General features: G+C 43.4%; 1 protein-coding gene and 1 long non-coding RNA gene across 6 annotated transcripts in view; one reads left to right on the top strand and one right to left on the bottom strand.

Moving 5' to 3' along the window:
* Positions 1-630: 630 nt before the first annotated feature.
* Positions 631-4,121, bottom strand: LOC131925798 (uncharacterized). Of its 5 annotated transcripts, XR_009383350.1 has the most exons (4): positions 3,890-4,121; positions 3,407-3,636; positions 2,213-2,317; positions 631-1,117 (listed from the first exon to the last, which is right to left on the bottom strand). It is a non-coding gene; the product is annotated as an uncharacterized LOC131925798 (long non-coding RNA). The 5 variants fall into 5 exon arrangements; XR_009383352.1 differs by lacking the exon at positions 2,213-2,317 and having other exon boundaries at positions 631-1,134; positions 3,890-4,119; XR_009383351.1 differs by lacking the exon at positions 2,213-2,317 and having other exon boundaries at positions 3,890-4,119.
* Positions 2,847-27,955, top strand: part of Acbd3 (acyl-CoA binding domain containing 3) — a 31,723-nt gene continuing 6,614 nt past the window's right edge. The window contains exons 1-5 of the mRNA XM_059281156.1: positions 2,847-3,192; positions 16,053-16,194; positions 16,906-17,046; positions 19,359-19,517; positions 21,520-21,694. Coding sequence (XP_059137139.1) covers positions 2,910-3,192; positions 16,053-16,194; positions 16,906-17,046; positions 19,359-19,517; positions 21,520-21,694 — 900 coding nt within the window. The 5' untranslated portion in view covers positions 2,847-2,909. The remainder of the gene's footprint in view (positions 3,193-16,052; positions 16,195-16,905; positions 17,047-19,358; positions 19,518-21,519; positions 21,695-27,955) is intronic.

Here is a 27,955-nt window from a genome sequence, read left to right as displayed (position 1 = left end):
TTGTTGTTGTTGTTGTTCAATTTATAGTTTATGTGCATTGCTATTTTGCTTCCATGTAGGTCTATGTGAGGGTGTCAGAAGCCCTGGAACCGTAGTTACGGACAGTGTGAGCTGCCATGTGGGTGCTGGGAATTGAACCCAGGTCCTCTGGAAGACCTCTCAACCGCTGAGCCTTAAACTCTCGATCCTTCGACCTTCATCTCCACATGCTGGAATGACAGCTGTTTGCTGCAGTGTCCAGCCTCTTCTTCTGTATAAACACACACACACACACACACACACACACACACACACCGCTGTGGTGTTGCAGACTGAATGTCATGTCCCCCCAAATTCATGTTAAAATCTAACCTGATGTAATGGCACTATAAGGAAGAGAGTTGGGGAGGTGATTGGTCACAAGGGTATCACCCGCATAAAATAATCATCCTTCATTAGAGGCCCCAAAGAGCTGCCCTGCTCCTCCTACCATGAGAGAATATAGCAAGACCTGGATGCCTGGGGAGCAGAAAGTGGGCCCTTACCAATGTTGTGTGACAAAGCCTTTCCTGGGAAGATGCACCACACAGGTCTACTCACCCCTGATTGGAGCCCATGGCAGACAAAGTACGGCTACCACCAAAGTCCAACTTGGTGAACCGTAAGTTTTATTGAAGTTACTTACAGGAATACGGGGCAGAAACGACTCAAAGACAGCTGTATCACCAAGGCCCACCCCAGCACGGGTGACAGCTCACAAAGACAGCATCCTGCAGCACACTGCACAGCCCGTGGGCAGCCCAGCAGGTGGAAGAGGGTCCCTCCAGGTGCCTCAGTTGGTCTAAACCTCTTCCAGGCAGGACGGCTGGTTTTCTTGGCAGGTTGGTTTGTCTGACACTTTACAGCACAGCTCTCTAGATCTGAGGGGTATTTCAGCTTTAACTGTATACTCGGGCAGGGAGGGGCCTCGTGAATCTGGTCAGTTTCCGGGACTTCGGAAGCTGTTCTGAGTTGTTCACCTTCCTGCTTAAGGAGCTTCCTGCAGGATGGACTGTTTTAATCTTGGAGGAAACTATTACACAACAACCAGCCTTCTAAACAGCCAGTGTCTTGATCTTGAACTTCTTAGCCGTCAGAACTGTGAGAAACAAAGGACTGTTATTTATAAGCCACCCAGTATGTGGTAATGTAGTGATAGTGCAGAAACAGGCTGAGAGAAGTGACCGGACAGATAACATCCTCAATCTCTCATTTTATATAACCTGTGAGAGATAACAGCCTGGACAGTGTCTTGTCACAAGGGACAGGAATGGCTGTGAACTTGGAACACGTCTCAGAACCTCTTCTTAGCACCAGCTAGTATCAGTAAGCACCAGTGTTAGGCCTACAGTCACGAGAGTGATTAATTTTATATCAGATAGGTTCATGAGTCCAGTCTTCTCAACCAAGAGGTGGAGGACCTTCTTATTTCCATCTTACAAGGCAGGAAACAAGTTAGGAAACCTGCTCAGAGTCAGAGGCAGTAATACCTTCCAGCAGCCTGGTCCTACTACAGTGCTCTGGCATGGGCTCACCTCCTGGACCATGATGCCTTGGGGTTGGACACCACAACTACTCACCTTTGTATTTTCCACAGTACCTGATACACAAGGTAGTCTTTAAATGTCAGTGTTGACCTGAACTGATACTGCATGTAATTGAAGTGTGCCTTCATTCAGTCATTCACTCAATACAACATTCTTATTAGGCTGGAGTGCTTGTCCAGTGTATGATACAGGAAAAGCTTACAATTTTTCACTTTTAGTGATTGGGAGACTCTGCCAAGGAACAAACAAAACAAAAAAAGGTCGGGCACACCTTCAACGCCAACACTCTGGGTGGGCAGAGACAGGTGGATCTCTAGGTTCAAGGCCAGTCTAGTCTGGTCTACATAGTGAGTTCCAGGACAGCCAGAGTCATGTAGCTCTGGACCCTGTCTCAGAAACAAAACCAGTCTGGCACACGCCTTTAATCCCAGTACTCGAGGTGGACGCACGCGGATCTGAGTTCTAGGACAGCCAGAGAGACCTTGTCTTGAAAAGCCAAAACCAAACCAAACCAAACCAACAAAACAAAACAACAACAAAAAAAAACAAAAACAAAAACAAAAAAAAAAACCCACCAAAACCCAGAAAAGAGACTGCTATGTACTCTCAAGACTGTTTCTCCTTAACTACCTTCGTCCTTTCTGTACCCGACACTGCACGGATTCTGTCCTCTGGCCCTACACTTTTGTGGCACGGGTAGCTGAATGACTCGGCCTCACACGGTCCTTAGTGCTGGTCCCAGTGGTGTGCACCTGGAGTCAAAACCCTTGGGAGGTTGAAGCAGGAGGCTAGAGTTGAGTTACAGAGTGAGTTCAAGGGCAGACTCCTGAGCTACACAGCAAATGCGCAGTCAAACGCAGTTAAGGGAGGGTGAGAACGAACGCTCCGGGGGAGGAGAACCCTGCTTTCTACTTAGGAATAAAAACTGCCATTTGCCCTGCATCTCCTCGGCGTCTCCGTGGAGACGAACAGAAACTGGCGGGCAGAGAGCCCTGCCAGGAGCGACTCTTCACTGACGTCCCCTGCAGGGTCGGACGTGCGCTCGGCCACCGCCCGGAGCACGGCGTGTCGATCCCCTCCCGCGCCCCCGATCCACGCGGGAACCCTGGGGACGCCGCCGCGGGACCAGTGCCCGGGCAGAAGAGAGGGGCGTGGGGTCCCCGAGCGAGCGGAAGACGCGGCAGGGGCGCGACCCAGACGCCCGGGGGCGGGGCACCAGGCGCCTTCCCACCCCAGCCGCCTCGGCAGCGGAAGTTCCGGTGTCGGCGAGCGGAGGTGAGAGGTCAGCAGGAAGTCGATACGTGGCCGCCGCCTGTCCCCGCCGAGGAGGCGCTGCGAGCGGAGATGGCGGCGCCGCTGAACGTAGAGCAACTCGAAGTGTCGCTCGACGGCCTCACGCTGAGCCCGGACTCGGAGGAGCGGCCCGGCGCGGAGGGCGCTCCGCTGCCGCCGCCGCCGCCGCCGTCCTCGCCCCCCGCGGCCGGCCGGGGCTCAGACGCCGCGGGGCAGCCGCCGGAGCCCGGGGAGGCGGCGGCCGAGGGCGCGGCCGAGGAGGCGCGGCGCATGGAGCAGCACTGGGGCTTCGGCCTGGAGGAGCTGTACGGCCTGGCGCTGCGCTTCTTCAAAAGTGAGCGGGTCACTCGCCCCTGCCGGGCCGCGGGCCGCCCCGGCCTGCCCCACCCACCCGAGCTGAGGCCGGGGTGACCGGAGCGCCGCTCCGTCCTTGGCGGCACCCGGAGTTTGTCACTACCGGTCTGTCCCCCCCCCGGTCACACCCCTGAGGGGCCTGGAACCCTAGCTTTAGCAGCCCGTGTCGCCTGAGGTTGCTGGGGCGTTGTTACCTGGTTTAAGTTCTCCGGTTTCCGTGAGCTGGAGTGGGAGGAGGAGCGCGCGCTCCCAGGGGCTCCGGTTCCGGGATGGCTTTCTCCTTTCTGTTGCTCTCTATCCCCTGTTTGTCCGTTTCCCGTGGCTCGCCACATCAGACCGATTTTTTTTTTTTTAAACCTTTTTATCTTAGTGGAAGGAAATTGTCTATGGGTCCCAAACATACCTTTTCTAGCCTTCTTGGAAACTGTGAGCATGTATAGGACAGGACATGATCATCCGGCGGTAGGGATGTGGCGGAGGAGAAAGTAAAAATACTGAGTTCATTTATACCCTTTTGCTTGTGTAAGTAAATGATGGACACTGAAATTTTACCTTGTAAGTGAATTCTGAAGAGTAAGGCCCAAAAGTACACTCTCCCTTTCTCCCTCCCTCCCTCCTGTTTCTCCCTCTCCCCCTTTCCCCTCTCCCACTCTCCCACTACCCCCACCACAACTAACTTTTTTAAAGCAAAATTCCGGTGTGTGGTGGTTTTCTTCCTTTTTTCTTTAAAAAGCAAAAAACTGGGTGATTCATGTAGTTAACAGTGGAGGTACCTACCACTCAAAGATTTGGTCAGTGGGAAAGAGCTGGACTAAATAACCTGATTCTTAAAGATATTTAGGTCTTGAGTGGGAAAGTAAAGAGGGAGAGAGAGATAAGGGCAAATGCAACTTTAAAAGTGGTTGCTAGGTTCCACATGCATTCCAGAAGGGCATCTTTATGACGGTTTCCCAGAGAGAGTACTTTCAGATTACATATTTTACCAGCTGAAGTTGGGTTATTCATTGTGATCCATGTTAAGGTAGTTTTATTTTTAAACAATTTTAATTGTGCAAACTAGTGAAATTCTGTGAACATTTCCAGAACATTAAATGGTTCCTGTACATTCATTGTATTTTTTTGTTTCTTATTTAAAAAGTTTACCCTTGAACTGTTCACGGCCGTTGCACAAGGAGTTCAGCCCTTACTGTGTTCTAGCTGAGGAGTTGGTAATGAGTTTGGAATCACTATCTCTTGAGTCACTGGCTTGATTTTAGAGTTTGTTGTAAATGACTACAAATTCACTGGTTTCTGTGCAGTTCACATAGCTGTGCTTGCCCTTAAAAGCTCATTTTGGGGCCAGGTGGTAATTCCAGCACTTTGGAGGCAGAGGTAGGTGGATCTACAGAGAGTTCTAAGACTGCCAGGGCTACACAGAGAAACCCTGTCTCAAAAAACAACAACAAACGTTAATTTTTTGGAACTTGCTTTTCAATAACATAAACTGCAAGAAAGAACCAACTTTGTTTTTTGTTTTTGTTTTTTTTTTTAAAAAAAAACCTTAATTGTTCGTGTGTGTGTGTGTGTGTGTGTGTGTGAGAGAGAGAGAGAGAGAGAGAGAGAGAGAGAGAGAGAGAGAGAGAGAGAGAGAGAGAGACAGACAGACTTGGGTGCTGGAAATTGAACAAGAGTCCTTGGGAAGAGCACTGAGCCATTCTTAACCACTGAAATAGGGCACCAGACCGAGAAAGAACCAACTTCTAATCCTTGATTTTGCTGCATGGGTAACAAAAACAACAACAAAAAAACCGGGTAATTTCATCTGAGCAGGTCTTACTTGAAAATAGCAATGTCTGCTTCAAGAGATTAAAATGCTGGACATGATATTAAACACCTTTAATCTCAGAATTTGGGAGGCAGAGGCAGGTGGATCTCTGTGAACCTGATGTCAGCCTGGTCTGCATAGTGAGCTCTGGGACAGCCAGAGCTACATAGTGAGAACCTGTCACACACACAAAAGAAGCCCTAAACAAATTAGTTAATTTAAAAAATTGTATAATGGGCAGCAAATTTAGCATTGTTTGGGGTCATGAGCCTCAATTTAAATTATTGTTGCTATGTAAATTCCTAGAAAACTAACTTTGCTAGAATCAAGTTCTATATAAAGAAGAAGCTGAATTAGGTGACACTAATTTAATTTAATTTAGTGGTCTAAACAGATTATTTTAAATTGCCTTTTGAGTGACAAGGGTCTTCAGAGAACCCATATTTGAGGGGCCTAAGTTATCAGTCACTTTACAGAAGAAAGTACATTGATAGGGATAGTTTGCTCAATTCCTAAATTAAGTGCTCAAAATTATATCCAAGCATCTAAAGTAGCTACTTAGCAATTCAGAGCACTTTTCTGTGTGAATTATTTGAGATAACAGAGAAGGGCTGGCAGTGTATCAGGCACTAATTGGAAGAGGGAAAAGGATATAAAAGCAGAATTAACAGAAACTGGGGTGAGTCCAGCAATGCGGCCTTTGTTTCTTGTGGGTGTGTATATGTGCATGCCTCTGTGTGTGGAGGTCACAGGTCAATGTTGGGTATTGGTTCTTGAAGCAGGATCTCCTTTGCTGCTGTGTAGAGCAGCCTACTACCCCCATGAGCTTCTGGAAGTTTTCTTGTCTCGGCCTCTCACTGTAGGAGCACTGAATTTATAGATGGGACTACCACATCGTTCTTGATGTGGATTTAGGGGATCTGAACTCAGGTCTTCAGGCCTGTACATCAAGTGCTCTACCCACTGAGCCATCTCCCCAGCTCAGGCCTTCATTTGAACGTATGGTTTTCTCCTAGCCAAATAAGTCTGTGTTTTTGTAAGTATTGCAGTTGTAGTTTTGACCAGTGTCTCACTTTTTTTTTTTTTTTTTTTTTGAGACAGGGTTTCTCTGTGTAACAGTTCTGTTTGTCCTGGAACTCACTTTGTAGGCCAAGCTGGCCTCAAACTCAGAGATCCACCTGCCTCTGCCTCCTGAGTGCTGGATTAAAAGTGTGTTCCACAACCACCTGGCTCACAATTTTTTTTAATTATATTTTATCTTCTATGCACTAAGTATGAATCTTGAAAGCAAGGTTATCTTCTATTGAAAATAGCTGGAGGGGCCTGGAGTGTAGCTCAGTTAGTAGAGTGCTTACCTATCTGGCTTTAGGACCTGGGTTCCATCGCCAGTACCATGTAAGCAAGGTGTGCAAGCCTGTAATCACAGCACTCAGGAGGTGGAGCTGAAGTTTAAAGTCATTCATAGCTACACAGTGAGCACAAGACCACTCTGGGATAGATAGATACATGAGGTGAACCCACACACTCAAAAAATGAAAAGAAAGCAGGCAATGACAGCAGTATAGCCTGGAACCTGGAACTCTGTGTTCCACACTTGTCATAGTGATGATCATAGGCCAATGATGAGCTTGTTATGTCAACGCCTCTCAATTTTTTGATGAAGTGAAAGTGAAATGATGTGGGCTGGGGGTGTAACAGTGATAAAGTGCTTGCTCAGCATTTGTAACATAACATACATAGGAAGACCCTGAGTTCTACCCTAGGGGATGAGGTGTGTATACATCATAGATGAAAATGCCCCTTATGATGACCTTCAGTTAGTGTTTTACTATCTAAACACCAGGGATGTGTGTGCCCTTACTATGGATAAGATTTAATATTAGAATTACGACTGTGTCGATGGTACAATGCTCTTTGCTCTTAAGGAGCATGGAGTCAGACGACCTAAAGGTCTAGTTGACAGCTGAGGCACAAGTGGAGGTGGAGAGAACGGCCATTCCAGAAGGGACAGTGGAGAGGGCAAATAGGAGGTAGTGTGATGGAGAGAGGAGAAAGTTGAATTCACATCCTGGAAGGACACGGTAAAGTTGTAAAGCAGCTTAGGCTTTTTGTTAGATGAAGAACCAGGGAAGATTTTTCTGAGTAAATTGCTCTTAATTCTATTTTATTTTAGCAAAATTGTACTGTGCTTTCTTAGCTCTTTATGTTAAGGTCCTAAAGAATTCTAAAGCTTTATGTTTCTGGCATGGAGTTAACTTAGGGAATTGTGTTTTGTTTTTGTTGAGTTATTCAAATTTTTCCTTCTCTAATATTAAATGGCTGTATTATGTTAGTCTAATAGATTGGTGGTCAGTAGTTAGAGTGCGGATGGTTACTAGATGTTAGGTGAAGGTTGCATATACACTATTTTAACTAATCCTCTCCTGAGACTTCCATGTTGTATACATTTCTTAGTTAAGGGACCTGGCCCAAGCCACTCAGTCACTCCTAATAGGAGGCAAGGTTGGATCTCTGTCTGGTTTCAGACAGTTCTTCCACTGTAGGAGGTGAAAATAGATAGGACCCCTGCTTTCTGATAAAATACACTGAGGAAAATGATTCAAAAGCACTATCTAGTTACTTTATCACTTGAATATTTTTGGCATGGAAATATTAAAAACTAGTGGAAAGATCCAAGTTAGTTTTGTTTGTTTCAGATTTATTTTATTTTTATGTCTGTCTGTCTGTCTGTATGTATGTATGTGTGTGTACCACTTGGTGCCTGGTACCTGCAGAGGTCAGAAGAAGGTATCAGATCCCCTGAGCTGGAGTTGCAGATGGTTGTGAGCTGCCATGTGGATGCTGAGAACCAAACTTGAGTCCTCTGGAAGAGCAGCCAGTGTTCTTTAACCTTGAGCCATCTCTCCAGCCCCCAAATTGGCTTTTAAAGCATTATCATCTTAAGGAAAGTTTTAAATGTATGAAAAGAAGTAAGTGTGAGCGGGGCTGGAGAGATGCTTAGTAGTTTATTTTTGAGATAAGATCTTTATTATGTAGTTCTAGCTGTTCTGGAACTCATATGTAGGCCAGACTGGCCTCAATTCACAGAGATCCACCTGCCTCTGCCTCTCCAGTGCTACACCTGGCAAAATTACAAATTTTTTAAATTCAGAAATAAGTGTGAGAACTCTGAGTTTTTGCATTACATTTCCATCGGGTTGAAATTGTGAATAAAGGGCAGGTAACAGGGCTCAGTGGCTGCAGGTACTGCTTGCTGCCAAACGTGATGCCTGAGTCTTTGAGCTGAACACATACCATAGAAGAGAGTGACCAGCTTCCAGGGTGTCCTCTGACCCCCCACCCCCAATAAACATGTACAAGAACAGGTTCGGTTTTGTTTTGTTTATGAGACAAGGTCCCCCTTGGTAGCGCTGGCTGTCCTAGAACTCCCTTTGTAGGCTAAGCTGACTTCAGACTCAGAAGTGTGCCAGCTTTTGCCTCCCAAGCACCTAGAATTAAAACCATGTGCTACTACACCTGGCTAAAATAATGTTTGTTTTGTTTTTGAGACAGGGTCTCATTCTGTAGTCAGTTACACTAACATGGCTACTGATTATGCTCACTTACAGTATGGATAGTATTATATACGAGCAGAGAACTATACTAATGATAGCAGTCATATGGATGGATGAAATAGCTCCGTTTCCTGTCTTTAAACATAAATTTAGCTAGACATGGAGGTATACACCTCCCCCCCCCCCCCCCAGACAGGGTTTCTCTGTGTAGCTTTGTGCCTTTCCTGGGACTCACTTGGTAGTCCAGGCTGGCCTCGAACTCACAGAGATCCGCTTGGCTCTGCCTCCCGAGTGCTGGGATTAAAGGCGTGTGCCACCACCGCCCGGCGGAGGTATACACCTTTAATCCCAGCACTCAGGAGGCAGAAGCAGGCTGGTCTACATAGCAAGTTCCAGGCCAGCCAGAGATACATAGTGAGGCCCTGTCTGAAAATAAATCATTCATTAAAAAATAAGCATTTATAACAACTTTAACAAATGTTTTCAAATAATGGATAGCTATAACTTATTAATTAGTAACATATAATTATGTTTCTTGCACTCAGGTGGACTAGCCTCAGACAATTCTAATTAATTGCTCTGGAACTTGTTACAGTTGGAGTTTAATTTTCCCTTTACTGATTATCTTGCTTTAGGCACACAAGTGTATAATAATTTAGATACATATATAGACCTTAAAAATCCTAACCTTCAAGTTCACATTAAATTGGATAGGAACTAAAATTTTGATTTGACTAGACTCAGAAGTATGTATAGGTTTTGTTGTTATTGCTGGTTTTGTTGATTATTTTTTTTAAACAGTTGTGGAGCAAACCCAGGGCCTTGCTTGTGCTAGGCCACTGACTGACTAGTTCTTGGGCTTGGTTTTGTTTTGTTTTGAACCAAGGCCTTACTGTCCTTAAACTTTATGCTTCTGTGGATGGCCTTGAACTTAGGATCCTGCCTCAGCTTCCTGAGTACTGAGGTTTAGGATGTACTACTACACCTGGCTATGTTTTTTATGTAAACAGTTTTAACACTTGCCTGATAGATGGGGAAAAATACAGAAATTTCAAGTGTGTTGCTTGAAGAACTTTGACAAGGTGAATAACTTCTGTGGCCGACACCTAGGAGGACACTTGTTACTTCTGAGAGCACCACATTGACTCAGTCAACACTGCCAGGCCGTTTGTTTTTGTTTTTGTTTTTGTTTTCTTCCATCATTATTTAAACCCTGAATATTCCTTGTTTGAACTGGGTACTCTTTTTCTTAAATGGTATTAAGGATCCCTCTCTTTCACTGTCTCTTTCAGCAGAGTACCTGACAGTATTCTGGCTACATGTGCTGTTGGAAAAAGAGGCAAATAGTTAAATATTGGGTATAACATTAATTGGGATGGTCCCTTGCAATTTTAAGTCAAAGTATTTCATATTCACTGACTCGAATGCTGTACTGTATTGCTTTCTTATCGTAGTATAAGAATTTAAACTGGATATTCTCAGTACTCGGGAGGATCAGAAGTTCAAGATCATCTCTGCTACAAAGGGAGGTCAAGGCAAGCCTGGGCTACTTGAGATAGGATCTCAAAAACAAGTAGTTTAAGAGTTTGCTATTTTTTTTCTCAGTACAACTGGAGATACTTGTTTGTGGTTGCCATTTGAGACAGGATCTCACTGTGTAGCTCTGACTGTCCTGAAACTTACTGTGTGGTTTGGATTTGCCTGGAACTCACAGAAATCTGCCTGCCTCTGCCTCCTGAGGGCTGGGATTAAAGGTGTGTGCTACCATACCTGGCTGGAGATACAGTTTTAGTTTTAATAATCCTGACAGACTATGTTCAGTATATTTTTAGTGAGTCAACAGTGTGATGAAGCTGTGAAAGAAAACCTTTGACCTTGGGTTGCTTTGGTGGAACTACATAGTATCTGTAGTGAGAAAGAAAGTGCTCCATATTGTCTTTTTGAGGCTCATCTTTCAGAGTCAATGATGAGATGGAACTCTTTGGGAAGAGAGTGACTTGTGTCAAGCGGGGACTCAAATCCCTCCCACTGCTGTCCCTGCTATCATTGCTATGGTTGCTGTTTAGTCGGGTCTGCTCTATGCAGACTCTGAAATGCGTTACTTACAGCGTTCAGAAGAGCCTGAAGTATTACCTGTATTTTATTGGTGACAAAATTGATGTTGAAAATGTTTAATAACTTTGTGTTTATAGGTTTGTTTTTTTTTTTGGTTTTTCGAGACAGGGTTTCTCTGTGTAGCTTTGCGCCTTTCCTGGGACTCACTTGGTAGTCCAGGCTGGCCTCGAACTCACAGAGATCCGCCTGGCTCTGCCTCCCGAGTGCTGGGATTAAAGGCGTGCGCCACCACCGCCCGGCATGTTTATAGTTTTTATGAAGTAGGATTGACTAAGCAAGGGTAACTAGCCTAGAAAATGGGCCGTGATGTGCATGTAGACATCAGGGGACAACTTGCAAGAATCCTGTCTCTCCTTCCACCCCACGGTCAGGGATTAAACTCAGCTTGTCAGGCCTGGTGGCAGTGCCTGAATTGACCTTCTGCACCATTGCTCTAGCCCCTGGTTAGTTTGTTTTGTGGAGAATGATTAATCTGCCAGTTTTGTCCTAAAGGCTGTCTGTCGACAGCTTTGTCTCTTAAAAGGACAAGTCTTAGTGCCTTAGTTAGGGGTTTATGGCTGTGAGGAGACACCGTGACCACAGCAACTCTTGTAAAGGAAAACATGGAGCTGGCGTACAGTTTCAGAGGATTAGTCCATTATGGTCACGGCAGGAAGAAGCATGGCCGCACACAGGCAGACATGGTGCTGGAGAAGTAACTGAGAGCTCTACCTCTTGATCCACAAGCAACAGAAATTGAACTGAGTCCCATGCTGGGTGTAGTTGAGCATCTGAGACCTCAAAGCCTGCCCTCAGTGACACACTTCCTCCAACAAGGCCACACCTCCTAAGAGTAGTGCCACTCTGTATAGGCCAAGCATTCAAACACATGAGTCTATGGGGCCATACTTATTCAAACCACCACACTTAGGCTTATTAGTGTTTATGTAAATGATAATATAAAGGTTTGTTGATTTTTTGTTTTTTTGAGACAAGGTATCACTCTAGCCCAAGCTGTCCTGGGATTCACTGCATATCCCCAGCTGACCTCAAACTCAGCCTTCATATTGTCTCTGTAAACCCTAAGTATTTTTTTTTTATCTCAGTGTAATTGGGTGACAGCTTGTTTGCAGTTATATATGTAAAGTATGTGTGTCTATTTTTTTTTTTTTTTTTGAAGCAGAATCTCACTGTATATATAGTCCAAACTGTCTTCAAACTCAAAATTTTTCTGCCTCGGCCTCCCAAGAACAGGGATTACAAATATGTTTATAAGCCCTGAGGATGTTTCTAGACACAGTTGTTCACTAATTTGCCAAATTACAGGGTGGTTGATTGGGGTTTTTGTTTGTTTGTTTGTTTCAATTTTTAATTTTTTTATTTTTTGTTTTTGTTTTTCGAGACAGGGTTTCTCTGTATAATAGCCCTTTTCTGTCCAGGAACTTGCTTTGTAGACCAGGCTGAATTCACAGGGATCTGCCTCCCAAGTACTGGGATTAAAGGCGTGCCAGTTTACAGGTTTTTATTTATTTTGCTTTGCTTTGTTCTTTTGATAGAGGGTCTCAGGTAGTCCAGGCTGGTCTTGAGTTTGCTATGTAGCCAAAGATAAAGTTCCTTCCTGAACTTCCTGAATATTAGACAAATTACAGGTCTTTAATCAAACTTCAATACTTTATAAACTCTAGAATAATAAATTGCTAGCATGTAGCACAGTGGTTTGTATGCAAATAAAATTTGTATTAAGTTGAGCAGATTTTAAGAAGATGTTAAGTAGGGTTGAAGTGTAGCTTTGTTGGTAAAGTGTTTGCCAAGCGAGCGCGGCGAGTACCCGAGTTCAGATCTCTGGCATCCGTGTAAAAGCTGGGCTGGCCGTGTGCCTGTAATCCCAGTACTGGGAAGGCCAAGACAGGAGGCTCTGTGGGGCTTGCTGGTCCTCCAGAAATCAGGTGGAGAGTAACAGAGGAAAACACTGAACATTAACTTTAGCCTCCACATGTGCATATGTGTGCACATGGACATACATCCACAGACGTCTCAGTAATGAGCACCACTGATTAAATAACATTGTAAGAGTTGCCCTCGGAGTCTGGAAGAGAGCACTAGAGTTGGAGTTACAGGTGGTTATGAGCTGGGTGGTGGGTGCTGGGAACTGATCCTTTGGAAGAGTAGCACATGCTTTTAAGCACTGAGCCCTCTCCCTGGTCCTACAGTTTGTCTTTCAGAAGGTATTTGAGTGTGTGTGTGTGCTGAAGATGGCTCAGTGATTAAGAATGTAGAATGCAGAGGACCACCAAGAGTGGGCAGCGTGCAGCTGCTTGTAACTCCAGCTCTCGGGGATCCAGTGCCCTGGCCTCCAGGCACCGGCACTCAAATGCACATATGTACGTGGACACATGCATGTGTGCACACAAAATTTTAAAAAAATCTTTAAAAGCTTTTTTGGGGGGAGTGCTGGGTGCCCATTGAAATGGCTCCACGGCTTGGTGGATAAAAGTTCTTGCTCTGCGTGCCTGGAGACCTGAGTTCCATACCTATATCCTACATAAAGGTAGGAGAGAACACACACATGCACAGAAATACTAAAAGTAGTATTTGTTTCAAATGTTGCATAATTTTACTCTTGTTAGAAAACTTTTCAGTCACATACGGGGAAATTTTGTGAAGTTCCCCTCCAGTTTCATCAGCCCCTTCTCTAGAGGCCTCTCCTCTGAAGAGTTATATCCATCCCAATGTCTTCCTATGATAACAAATAGTACAGGGAGTAAATGCTACTACATTCTCTAGAAGCATCTCCTCCCTCCTAGTCCTCATCTCCATTTTGAGACTCATCTGCTGTGGGATGTTCTGTATGGCAAATGTGTTGCTCTGATTGGTTAGTAAATAAAACACTGATTGGCCAGTAGTCAGGCAGGAGGAAGTATAGGCAGGATAAGGAGGAGAATAAAGCTGGGAAGTGGAAGGCTGAGTCAGAGACACTGCCAGCCGCCACCATGACAAGCAGCATGCGAAGATGCCGGTAAGCCATGAGCCACGTGGCAAGGTATAGATTTATAGAAATGGATTAATTTAAGATATAAGAACAGTTAGCAAGAAGCCTGCCACGGCCATACAATTTGTAAGCAATATAAGTCTCTGTGTTTACTTGGTTGGGTCTGAGCGGCTGTGGGACTGGCGGGTGACAAAGATTTGTCCTGACTGTGGGCCAGGCAGGAAAACTCCAGCTACACTCATCTCCTTGGTGTGACTCTTTGAGGTCTTTTGCTTTGCATCCATGTAAGGTGTGTTATAAAGCCTAATTTCACTTTAGAGATAATTAAAGACTGTGTGCAATGTGTGCTTGTGTATGAGAGAGGGTTTAGGACTGATGAAATATTTTTATGGTGATGTTTTTTTACCACTTGCTTTTTTCTGAGACAAGATCTCAATGTGTAGCCCCGACTGTCCTGGCTCACTATACAGACTAGGCTGGCCCTGAACTCACAGAGATCCTCCTGCCTCTGTCTCACCAATGCTGGAATTAAAGGTGGGTGGCACCAACCTTTTTTTTTTTTTTTTTAACTTTTATGTATGTGGGTGTTTTGTCTGAATTTATATCTCTGCACCACATGCATGCCTGATGCCTGCCGAGACCAGAAGAGGGCATTGGATTCCCTGGAACTGGAGTTACAGATGGTTGTGAGTCAGCATGCTGGAAATGGAACCCATGTCCTCTGGAAGAGCAGTTAGTGCTCTTAACTGCTGAGCCAGTTCCCCAGCCCCTTCTTTTCAACTCTTGATAATGTCTAGCTTTTTAAAAGCTGAATGTGTAGGGATGTATTGGTTTTAATTTCAATTTCTTTGATGAGTGAAGTTGAATACCATTTTAGATGTTCATTGGCAACCTCTGTATTTCTTCTTCACTAAGCTTCCTGTTCATATACATTAACTCATGTTCTTACTCTTCAGTGATTTTATTTTGATCACCACTGTGTGTATGGATGAAATTTGTACATGGTTTATACTTAATTTTTTTATATTTTATATTTATGCAGAGGAGGGCAGTGTCATGCATGTGGTCAGAGGACAACTTGAGGGAGTCGATTCTTTCCTTCCAGTCTGTGGATTCTAGGGATAAAACTCAGTTTGCCAGATTATCTGCTGAGCCAATCTTGCCAGCTGGGGTTTTTGAATTTTGGTAGTCCGTTTTTACTACAATCAACCAAAAAACTATTAGGAATGTTACCATAATGGGGAGGGTTATTTAAAGATTTTTCATTTTACCAGGACCCAGTTTTATTACTGTTTTTGAATATTGGTAATGGTTAGGTCATTTTTTTGTCATACTGACTTAATTCTGCCTTTCTTTTTTGTTTACTTTGTTATTTTATTTTTTTCCAGAGACACAGTCTCACTCTAGTCTAGATTGGCCTTGAACTCACTGTGTAGCTTATACTGTCCTCAAACTCAGGGTGATCCTCCTGTCTCAGCTGGGATTATAGAAACCTCAACTGGGTTTCTCTGTGTAGCCCTGACTCTCTTGGAACTCTGTAGACCAGGCTGGCCTCAAACTGGGTCCACCTACCTCTGCCTCCTGAGAGCTGAGATTAAAAGTATGCACCACCATGCCTGGCTGTCTTCTTTCTTAAAAATAAGCATCTAAACCAGGTGGTGGTGCATGCCTTTAATCCCAGTACTTGGGAGGCAGAAGCAGGCGGATCCCTGTGAGGTCAAGGCCAGCCTGGGCTACCAAGTGAGTTCCAGGACAGGTTCCAAAGCTATACAGAGAAACCTTGTCTTGAAAAAATGAAAAAAATCCCAGTACTCAGAGTTCCAAGACAGCAAAGGCTACACAGAAAAACCCTGGGGGGGGGGGCACTTAAAAATGTATATTTTTTTAATATCTGTGTAGATGTTCAAATGATACTGTTTACAAACCTGTATGCAGTTTGACAGATGTATTTCTCTATGGTAACTTTAACATAAATAATGATAGTTGTTCAACAAAAATATAGTTCAAGCTGGATGTGGTGGCACATGCCTGCAATACCAGTGTTTAGGGGCTGGATCAGGACTGAGTTTGAGGCCTGCTTGGGCTGCATGAAGAGCTAGAAACCACCTTGGGCTATATTAGTAAGACCTGACTTACAGAAAAAAATGAAGAGGGGGAGGAAGAAGAGAAAAATCTTCTATAAAGGATTTCTATTTTAGGCCCCGATTATTAAAATTTAGTATATAAAATAACAGTGTTAATATACTGCTTTTATCTGTTATAGGAATTTTTTTAAAGTTTTTTTCCATTTTACATAACAGGCAGTTATTGACTCAATGGCAAACTTCAATACCTTTCCAGTGCTGAAACTGTGTATTTTGCCAATACCAATTATTTTCTTTAACTTTCTCCTCTTTCAGTAAAAGATGGCAAAGCTTTTCATCCAACTTACGAAGAGAAACTGAAGTTTGTGGCACTGCATAAGCAGGTTCTCCTGGGCCCGTATAACCCAGACACTTCCCCTGAGGTTGGATTCTTCGATGTGTTGGGGAATGATAGGAGGTAACAAGTGTTTTCTTATTTAGTAAATTTAATAATGATAGAAAGAGCCATGATGTGAATTGCTTAAGGTGTAAATAGTTAACTTCTTAGCATAGCATAGCAAATGAGACATTGATTTTGCTCATAATGGAAGAAGCTTATTTACCTGCTTATGAACATAAGACAAGTACAGTTTCATCTGACTCTTCCTAAATAATATTGAAGACAGAGATTTGAAACATGTACTACTATACTAGGGCTGGAGAGATGGCTTAGTCGTTAAGAGCTGTTAAGAATCAAACCATCTCTACTTCCAGTTTCAGGGTGTCTGAGGCCCTCTTCTGTCCTCCAAGGGCACCAAGCCTGTGAGTGGTGCACAGGTAAACATGTAGGCCAAACTGCATCAACATAAAACTGTAAAATACATACGATTGACTCCCTTATTGAGACATACATAATTGTGCCAGAAAATGGAGTGTTTTTGTTCAGTTCAAGCTAAAATATATAAAGAAAATAAACTATAGGTTGCTTTTTGACAAGTGTGAATAATCAAAATGCATTTGTATTTTGGAATATTTATGGCATCTTAATGTATTAGTATAGGTTTGTTGAAACTTGACATTCTAAACTTTTTGCTTCTAGTAATTGTAGTTGAATATTTTTCATGTAGGTTTAATTAAATAGATTCTCATTTTGCTAAGGGAAGGTAACTGTTCTTTTTATTCTTTGCAGGAGAGAATGGGCAGCCCTGGGAAACATGTCCAAAGAGGATGCCATGGTAGAGTTTGTGAAGCTTCTAAATAGGTGTTGTCCTCTTCTTTCAGCATATGTTGCTTCCCACAGAATAGAAAAGGAAGAAGAAGAAAAAAGAAGGTGATGTAACAGGGCGTGGTAGTGGGGCCATTGTACACTGATGCTTTTGCTTTGTGGAGTATTTGTTCTAGAGCAGGCATCTTTCTTTTCTTCCTCACTTCCGCTTCTTGTGGCAGTTTTTCAAAACTTCTGATGTGAGCAGGTTTTCATCTAAGTTTGAAGGAAAGGGGCTGCTTCCTTCTGTTACACCGGTTCAAGTGAACCCCCATCTACAGCAGCATTCTCTTCTTCTTCTTCCTTCGAGGCAGAGTCTTGCTGTGTAGCCCAGACTGGCCTCCTGAGTGCTGGGGTTACACCTGTGGACTACACCCCTGGCTACTTTTGTCTCACTGCAATACGCTTTTGAACAAGCTCGACCATGAGTTCATCCACTCCTTCCTCCCTGTTTTCTGGTCTGACATACCATTTGCTTCTGTCTTCTGGAGTGTTCCTATCCATTTTATGGTTTTTAACTGTGCTCTGTGGAGGGTTTACACAGACATGTGTTGGCTTTGGATCCTAGATAGCTTATTCGTTATTTCTAGCATTTGGAGTAGATGCTGCTGAGGTCACTGTTTATGTTTCTGAGATTCTCTGTTGTTATGAATTCGATCTTAGCTTGGTGTGGTGGCACACAGCTGTCTTGTGCCCCTACCCCTGCTATTTTGAGGTTTGTTGTTGTTGTTTTGTTTTGTTTTTTAACAACTTTGATCGTCTGAGTGTCTTCGGTAATGAAATCAATACAGTAAAGGTTAACGCTGATGTTCCTCAGATTGATATACTTTAGAAATAGCTGGGCCTCTGATTTCCTGCTTATCCTAGGTTAGAAATAACCATTTAGGGGGCTGGAGAGATGATTCAGTGGTCAAGAGAATTGACTGCTCTTCCAGAGGTCCTGGGTTCAATTCTCAGCACCCATATGGAGGAGACTGACAACTATCTATAACTCCAGTTCCACCCTCTCTTGGCGTCTGTGAGTGCCAGGCACACATGTGGTTCGCCTGGATATACATATAAGTAAAATACACAAAATAAACACATAAAATAAAAAGTAAAAAGTAAACTAAAAAATTAAAAGAAAAATAGCCTGAGAATGAATGAATTATAAAAGTGTGCATGCTCTGTAATTCTGGTATTTGGAAGGCAGAGGCAGAAGATTACTCAAAATTTAAGACCAGTCTGGTCTGCATAGCAAGTTCCAAGCCAGGAGGACTACATCATGACACCTTGCCTGAAACAAACAAACCCAGTGACATAAATTATATTTCATAGATAGTCAAAGTAAGATGTTTTATACTGTGCCAGGCGGTGGTGGCGCACGCCTTTAATCCCAGCACTCGGGAGGCAGAGCCAGGCGGATCTCTGTGAGTTCGAGGCCAGCCTGGGCTACCAAGTGAGTTCCAGGAAAAGGTGCAAAGCTACACAGAGAAACCCTGTCTCGAAAAACCGGAAGAAGAAGAAGAAGAAAAAAAAAAAAAGATGTTTTATACTGCAATGAAAATACTTGAGTTTTCGGGTTGCTTTTTTTTTTTTTTTTTTATTATTTTTATGCGTATGTGTATTTTGCCTGCACTGTGTTTGTGTGTGCGGTATCCTCAGAAGCCAGAAAACAGCATCGGAACACCTGGGACTGGAGTTAAAGATGATTGTGAGCCATCATGTGGATGCTGGGAACTGGATTCTGGTCTCTTAAAAGAGCAGTAAATGCTCCTAACTGCAGAGCCATCTCTCTAGTCCACCCCGCCCCATCTCTTTATTGTTTATTATTTATTTTTCTTTATTTTTTTTCAAAGCAGGGTTTCTAAGCTGTGTGTAGCTTTTGTTGTCCTAGAACTCACTCTGTACACAGGCTGGGTTCAAACTCAAGAGATTGCCTTTCTCTGCCTCCCAAGCACTAGGATTAAAGGCACCACGCACGGCCCAATCCCATTTTTTTTTTCCCCCAATCCCATTTTTAAAGGGATTTTACTATGTATCTCTGGTTAGCTTAGAACACAGAGATGTGCTTGCCTCTGCCTCCCCAGTGCTGAGAGCCACCATGCCAGAGTAAGACTTGATACTTAATGAAAATGAAATAACGTAGAGTTGATTTATATATTATAGTACGTTGTTGAATCAGATGTAATATCTTTGAAAGTTGCCTTTTTTGATTTTTGCTTACTTTTATTTATTTTGTCATTAAAGACTATGAAAGCACCCATCTAATAATTATTCTTGATATACTCATGTATGTTGTGAGATTGACTCCGTATTTTAAGTTTCTACTATATGGAAGTTTATGTGTAAAAGAAGATTGACTGCAGAGTTCATTCTCTTTGCTCTGTACCTTGTAGAAAGGCGGAGGAGGAGCGAAGGCAGCGGGAAGAGGAAGAGCGGGAGCGTCTGCAGAAGGAAGAAGAGAACCGGAAGCGGGAAGAGGAGGAGAGGCTTAGACGGGAGGAAGAGGAGAGGAGGCGGATAGAGGAGGAGAGACTTCGGCTGGAGCAGCAGAAGTGAGTTGTGTGTCTTAGAACGCTCCTGTCACCATGTGCCTGGGAGAGAGAACCCTGTCAGCTCCTTTTCTTTCCTTTTGGTTTTTCGAGACAGGGTTTCTCTGTGTAGTTTTGGTGCCTGTCCTGGATCTCACTCTGTAGACCAGGCTGTCCTGGATCTCACTCTGTAGACCAGGCTGTCCTCGAACTCACAGAGATCGCCTGGCTCTGCCTCCCGAGTGCTGGGATTAAAGGTGTGCACCACCAGCGCCTGGCTACTCCTTTTCATTTTTAACAGTGACTTTTGTTCTTTACCAAAGAATATTGAGCTGAAGAAATTTGGGGTTAGCTTATAAACCTGAAGACTAGAAGCAACGATCGAGGTCGCCCAGTTGCTCTGTCTTGAGTCGGATGTCGCTAAGTCCTCAAGACCGCTGGTCTTCTTAGTCCTCTCTGTTCACTGCTCTCTGCGGTTTCTCTTCTTCGTCTTTACAAGGCTGTCTTACCTGGGAGCTGTGTCATCTCTTTTTTGTGTATCTGAGAGGCTGGCTAGGTAAACATTGTGAGGACTTCGAGCCTGGCTAACCCATGTATACCAGATAGTCATTCCCAGCTCCAGTACAGGACGTGGGAGCTGAAGTTTCTTTACTCAGCAAAGGCTGAAAGCAGCTGTCTCAGAAAGGCCTGGCTTTCAAAGGACAGCTGTAGACACAAAGGTAAACACAGAAAAGGAGGTCTGGATCCAGGGGTGGCGTGGCAGCGAAGGTAAGCCGGAACACTTGAGGTACAATGAGTTCTCCTCACGGTTTCCAGCTAGTTTCTCGGAAAACCTTCCATGGTAGCTAGCCTCAAAGTGATGGCCTCATTCTACTGCGGAGTGAGGGTTTTTGTTTTTGTTTTTTCGAGACAGGGTTTCTCTGTGTAGCTTTGCGCCTTTCCTGGATCTCGCTCTGTAGACCAGGCTGGCCTCAAACTCACAAAGATCTGCCTGCCTCTGCCTCCCGAGTGCTGGGACTAAAGGCGTGCGCCACCACCGCCCGGCTACGGAGTGAGGTTTTTAAAGCCATTCTCTTTTGGATTTGGAGTTGAGCACCTAAGGTGGCCCAGTGTTGTGCATTAGTCGGTTTCTGAAGTTTTTGCTTTATTTATCTGTTTATTTCTTAATAAATAGACTTGAAGTCTTTGGTAAGTGATCACATAACAGTTCTGAAACATGTAGTTTTCTCTAAAAGAAAATAAAGAGAATTGTAATAGTTCAATAGAATCTGATGTTCTCCAAACAAGGTGCAGCGGTATACAGCTTTGATCCCAGCACTTCAGAGGCTGAGTTGGGGCCAGCCTGGGCTCTATACATAATATACCCCATGGAGAGAGGGAGGGAGGAAGAGAGAGATCACTAAACCAAGCAGCATGCCCTGCTCTTATTATCTTCATACTTCTTAATAAAGGCACCTTAAGTCAAGTGCCTATAACATCAATTAGCTGTTCTCCTGCCTTGTGCTATTCTGGGCTGTTTAGGTAGAGAAACCATAGCCAAAGTCAAACACCCATCTGTGCCCAAATGGCAGTCGATCATCTTACAGCATCATGGTGAATGGGTACGGTTTCTGGAGCCAGACCAGCTAGATTTGAGTCCTGGCTCTTGACTCTGGCTGCAGTCAAATCTTGGGCAATTGCTAAACAACCTCACAGTGTCATCAGAGACTAAGTGGGTTGGTAGTGTAAACGCTTTAAACATTGCGGGCCACATCAAAAGAGCACAGTAAGTGTTACTAATTAATGATGATGTTGACGGTGGTGATGTGCTTAGTATTCTCTATGCCAACTTTTCTTGAAAAACCTAAGTAAAAAATTAGAGGTCAGTTTTTTCCTTAAATATTCTGGGCCTGGAACACATGGTTTTGTTCAGCTTTATTAGTTTAGTCATTTTTAAGTTCTAAACTGTAAGAATGAACAGGACATTTTCTTTTGTCATGAACAGTCTCCTGTCGTTAGACTGGCATATATTTATTAATGTTTTTAGGCAGCAGATAATGGCAGCTTTAAACTCGCAGACTGCCGTGCAATTCCAGCAGTACGCAGCCCAGCAGTATCCAGGGAACTACGAACAGCAGCAGATTCTCATCCGCCAGCTGCAGGAGCAGCACTATCAGCAGTACATGCAACAGTTGTATCAAGTTCAGCTTGCACAGCAACAGGTATGACAGCAGCTTTAGAGAAGGTGTTGTGTTTCCATGGAACCCAGTTTCTTTCCTAACAGTTGCGGATGAATTTTGCATCAGCTAGCCTCTAAGGTATAAAGTAACTCTTTAGCTGATCTTTTAGGCAGTCTATTATATTAGCATTGTACAAGCAGTTACAAGAGAAAATACAGGCTCTTGAACCTCGGAGGATGTACCTTTCTATTATAAAGATTTTTATGTGTATATTGTTGTGTGGGAGTTGTATAAATCTAGCGTCCTAACAGTGAGTCTGGTATGGATTAGTAGTGCCCCGGTAATTATGAGGACTGGGTAGCTAGCCTTAGTGTAAGAACATCCCTCAGGCAGAGCATGCAGTGTGAGGGTCAGACAGCTTTAAAGGGATAGACTCCCCTCCCTCCCATGAGGCCATAGGCTGGTTCCTCAAAGCTGGGCCGGATCCATGTAACTCATGACAGCATATACTCCTTCTCTAGCATCCTATTCCTAAATATTTGCTTCAGCATTTAGATAGTTTGTTCTGGAGAGATGGCTCACAACCAAAAATATAGAAAGTGGTTTAAGTGAAAGACATGGTACTTGGATTCTGTCCTGATTCTGTCATTATCATTTGATTTTCTGACATGCTACTATTGCTGTGATTACCTGCTTTTTCTCAAGTTCTGTGAAACTGAGACACAAGATCAAGGTTCCTGACCTCACAGGACTATAAAGGGAAGAGAAGATAATAGCTAGGCCTGGTGGTATAAACCTGTAATACCAACTCCCCAGGTGGCTGAGAGTTCAGACTAGTCTGGGCAGCTTAAGAAGGACCCTGTCTCCAAGTGGAAAAGGGAGAGAGGTGGAGGAGGGGTATAGAAAGGTCAATTAATTGATTTATAAATGTTTACCATATTGGGCTGTGAGACTTTGACAAACAAAATCAGCATACACACATTATTCATTATATAATAATAAATATTTTTTAGAAAGGTAGAACATTTTTAAATGAAATAACTTCTTCCCCCTAGTTTTAGAAATCAGTGAGATGTTAAAAAGCCTATAGGTTCTATATAACCCATAAGAGGATCAGAAAGATACTAAACCACAGTTTAATGACATCATTTTTAGAGATGCTTTGCAACTGTCTATAGCCTGTTTCTGCTTTAGTATTTTACCACCCGCCCCCACTCTTGGTTAGTTAATAGGCAGTGAGATAATAAGATTGCTGTTATATACTTCATGTTCATAGACTGCTATCACTTTATGAGGAAGAAGTCATTCTGGTAGGATAAACCCAAGAAATGGAATTAGAAGTCTCAGAATTAGTATGATCAAACTCTAATTGGTTGCGTCTGGGAATAGACTGGTACAGTAGGCTGCCTGAGAATTCAGCCTTACAGTTTCGTTACCACTCAAGTTCTTTTTCTAAGTTACTAGTGAATTTTACGTAAGAGGAAGAAAGAAGGAACTTCACTACTCTAAAGGATTAGCCTTTGTGAACTGCTCTGCTGGCGTCTGCTCTGCTGTGTTGTTGCTCTACCTTTCTGCTTTTGTTTTCAAGGCAGGATTTTGTGTAGCTGAGGCTGAAACTCAAACCTTAACTCCCAGGTGCTGGAATTACAAAGTAGCATGCGCTATCAAACCTAGATCTTCCTGTCCTTTTGAACACTTCTCTCAAAGCGTGTGTGTGTGTGTGTGTGTGTGTGTGTGTGTGTGTGTGTGTGTGTGTATGGATAGACAGACAGACAGACAGATAGATAGATGGGGGCGGAGCGCTACATAAATAATTGCAGCCTGCTGTATATTAGAACTGGGCCTTGGGATCCAGAGAAGGGAGTTTATTGATTTTACTGTAGAGTTTTAAGAAATGATTAGCTCCAAGAATGCCTTCTCCTCCTCCACCATCCTGTATTGTTTTGAATGTACTGACTTGTTTTGGTTGTATGTATTTTTCTAATAGTTGGTGCTTTTTTTTTTTAAACCTTGCAAGTGATTTAGAATCTAAGCCTTAAGAGTATATCCTGTGTTGGGCAGTGGTGGTGCATGCCTTTAATTCCAGCACACGGGAGGCAGAGCCAGACGAATCTCTTGTGAGTTCAAGGCCAGCCTGGTCTATAGAGGGAGATCCGGGACAGGCACCAAAACACGGAGAAACCCTGTCTTGGAAAAATAAAAAATAAAAATAAATAATAAAATCTTGTGTTTTGGCTGGGTGATTATGTCACACACCTTTAATCCCAACACTCAGGCGGCAGAGGCAAGTGGATTTCCTTGAGTTTGAGGCCAGCCTGATCAACGAGCGAGTTCCAAGACAACTAGGGATACACAGAGAAACTCTGTCTTGAAAAACACACACATGAAAAGATAACCATTTTTTTTTAAAGATTTATTTATTCATTATGTATACAGAAGAGGGCGCCAGATCTCATTACAGATGGTTGTGAGCCACCATGTGGTTGCTGGGAATTGAACTCAGGACCTCTGGAAGAACATTCAGTGCTCTTAACCTCTGAGCCATCTCTCCAGCCCCGATAACCATGTTTTATATAGCAGCAAAGAGAGGTGTTTTTCCTTTAGAAATGATTTCTTATATGATTATATGTACAGATAGGCCAGCATACATGTCTCTCTTGGTAATCCCGTAAACATACTTACTTACGATTTTATGCTTTTGTTAAAAGAGTAGTATCAGTCCTTGGCCTCCTGGCAGAGGCCAAGTGTTTAAAAAGTACTTATGCTGTCAACTGCATTGCTCTGGCCTTGACCTGACTAGGGCTATGGGAATGAAGAAGTGACCCACATAAGTAACGTTAAGCTGGGATTGAGTGCTATGCACTCAGATGGAGACACTCCAGCAGCAGTGTAGAAAGTCACTGCACTTACTGCACACAGCAAAATCAGCACCACAGTCATTCAGGACTTTATCTGCTCCCCACATACATTCCCAAATGCCAGTGACTAGTTGTATAGATAAATTTTACATTTTCACAGTGCAATATCCCATAGCAATAATAACAAAATACAGTTATTTGTGACCCTTATAGATAGGCCTTACAAAATTAGTATTGAAGGGCCAGACGTGGTGATACCTGTCTTTAAACCCAGCACTCAAGAGGCAAAGGCAGGTGGGTCTCTGAGTTTCAGGCCAGCCAAGGTTGCATAGTGGGACCCTGCCTTTTTATTTAATGAAAAAAAATTTTTTTTGTTTTGTTTTTTTGAGACAAGGTTTCTTTGTGTAGCCCTGGCTGTCCTGGAACTAGTTCTATATATCAGGCTGACCTCGAACTCACAGAGATCACCTATCTCTGCCTCCAGAGGGCTGGGATTAAAGGTGTGAGCCATCCCCCAGTCATTCCCCCCCCTTTTTTTTTTAAGGAAAAGGTAGACTAATTTTTTCTTACAGCACATATTATACAATGATTTATATATGGTTTAAAAGTAGATAAAGTATATCTACAGCTATTAAATGTGAAAACAGTGTTAGAGACGGTGTCTAGAGGAAGGAACTAGAGAGGATTCTGGGGTATAAATAATTTCTTGTTCTAGGTGATGGTTACATAGATATGTTTGATATATGAAAATGGATTAAGCTGTATAATTATGATTTGCACACCTCTAGTTGAAATTGGGTCTCATGTAGCCTAGGCTTGCCCCAGTTTTACTGTGCATCCAAGACTGACACTGAACATCTTATCTTCCTGCCCCCCCTCTGGAGTACTGGGCTTCCTTCCAGGCTTAGGTCAGCACATTGTGTTGGGGAGTGAGTGCCCGACTGCATGCACGGGCTGTCACTGTTTGTACATCTTTCTGCGTGGATTTGTGATTCACATTTAAGTCCTCCAGAAGTTAATAGGGGCTAGAGAAATGGCTCACTGGATGACAGCATGTACTGATTTTGTAGTTCCCAGTTCCTAGATCAGGAGGTTCACAAACTGCCTGTAACTCCAGATCCAGGGGATCCAACACCCTATCTCGGACCTCTGCAGGCATCCATACTACCTGTACATACATACAGTTAAAAATGAAATACGCCTTTGTTTTTTGTTTTTTGTTTTTTGAGACAGGGTCTCTCTGTAGCTTTGCACCTTTCCCGGGACTCACTTGGTAGCCCAGGCTGGCCTCGAACTCAGAGATCCGCCTGCCTCTGCCTCCCGAGTGCTGGGATTAAAGGCGTGCGCCATCACCGCCCGGCTCACACCTTTTTTTTTTTTAAAGACAAAAATTACTTAATAGGGTTTTTGTTTTGTTTTGTTTTGTTTTTGAGATAGTGTTTCTCTGCATAGCCCCAGCTCTTCTTGAACTCACTCTGTAGACCAGGCTGGCCCGGAACTCAGAAATCTACCTACTCTGCTTCCCCAGTCCTGGGATTAAAGGTGTGCACCAGCATGTCATGCTGACTTAATAGGTTTTTGTTGCTGCTTATGTTTTTCAAGACAGGGTTTCTCTGTGCAGCATCTCTGGCTGGCCTGGAACTTGTTTTAAAGTAGCATTGATAGCTGCTTCCGTCTTGATGTGGAAATACCCTCACATAGGTGTCCTTTAGGTAAAGGTGTTTTTAACTCTCCCTCTTTTATTGTTTGTTTTTGTTTTTTTGAGACAGGGTTTCTCTGTGTAGCCCTAGCCATCCTAGAACTCACTTTGTAGACCAGGCTGGCCTTGAACTCACAGAGATGCACCTGCCTCTGCCTCCTGAGTGCTGGGATTAAAGGCGTGCACCACCACACCCAGCTAACTCTACCATTTTGACTCAGGACATTTTTTAAAATGTTCCTTATTTTATCTGTGTGTATAAAGGGGACAGAGAAGAACCTGCCGGAGCCAGTTTTCTCTTTGCATCATGTGGCTTGGTTCCAGAGATCAAATTTAGGTCAGCCAGCTTGGCAGCAAGCACCCTTATTTGTTACCCTAGATTCACGTCTGCTGTTGTGATAAAACACCCTGACAAGGTTTAATTTAGGAGAGAAAGGGTTTATTTTAGCTCACAATTCCAGGTTAGAGTCCATCACTTTGGGAAAGTCACAGTGGCCGGCAGGAGCTTGAGACAGCTGTTCACATCACCTCTACAGTTGACAGCAGAGAGCAGTGAGTGGGCAGATGCTTCAGGCCCGAGAGATGGCTCAGTGGTTAAGAGCATTGGCTGCTGTTCCAGAGGTCTTGAGTTTAATTCCCAGCAACCACTTGGTGGCTCACAACCATCTGTAATGGGATCTGTTGCTCTCTTTTGGCATGCAGATGTACATGCAGATATAGAGCACCATATACATAAAATAATAAATTAATCGTTAAAAAAAAAGATACTACTTTCAGCTGGGTTTTCCCACTCACATAGTTCAAGAAACTATGCCTAGGGAGTAGTGCTGCCCACAATGCACTGGGTCACATCAATTGATAAAGACAGCCTCTCACAGACATTTCCACAGGCCAATCCAATATAAATAGTGTTTCATTGAGACCTCCTTCCTAGCAGATTCTAGATTTTATCAAGTTGGCAAAACTAACTTGTATGGTAGGTCATCTTGCCAGCCCCCAGGAAATTTTTTTTTCTGGAAGATTTATTTATTTTATGTGTATGGGTGTTTTACCTGAATGTATCTGTGCATGTGTACGTGCCTGGTTCTTGCATACACCAGAAGAGGTCATCAGAACCCTGGAACTAAGTTGTGGACGGTTGTGAGCCACCATGTGAATGCTGGGAACTGAACCTGAGTCTTTTGTAAGAGTAGTCAGTGCTATTAGCCACCAGACCATCTCTCCAGCTCTTACAATCTAAATACATACTAGTGTGATAGTATACATGCTGAGGAATGACAGCAGGAAGTATTATGTCTTTGTTTTTATTTAAGTACAGAAAACTTTATGTGCAATAAACTGTAATTTATAACATAAAATAATCTTGAGTTTGAGCCAAGGTGTATCAGGCAGCTTTCATTGGTATTGTATGTCATGACAGCCATGGGCAAAGTGCCTGTGTTTTATGTTGAGAACCAAGGCAGTGTGGAAGTTACCTTGATGCAGCAGAGTTGAGCACTGCTGGAAACACCTCAGATTTATTATACTTGATTTTGAATGAATTTGTAGTCCTGTGCATTCGGAAACCTTGTACTGTTGCCAGATTTTTTGTGGACGCCCCCCAACATTCAGTTGTGGATTTGTAACACAGTTTAAAAAGCCAGGTGCTAGGCAAGTGCTATAGCACTGAAAGCTATATTCCCAGCCCTCTATATACTTTGAGACAGGGTCTCACTAAATAGCCCTGGTTGTCATAGAACTCATTCG

This window comes from Peromyscus eremicus, chromosome 15 (assembly GCF_949786415.1).
Source record: "Peromyscus eremicus chromosome 15, PerEre_H2_v1, whole genome shotgun sequence".
NCBI classification, from domain to species: Eukaryota; Metazoa; Chordata; class Mammalia; order Rodentia; family Cricetidae; genus Peromyscus; species Peromyscus eremicus.
Note: the sequence above shows the minus strand (reverse complement) of the source record. Positions and strands in the feature narration are given on the sequence as shown.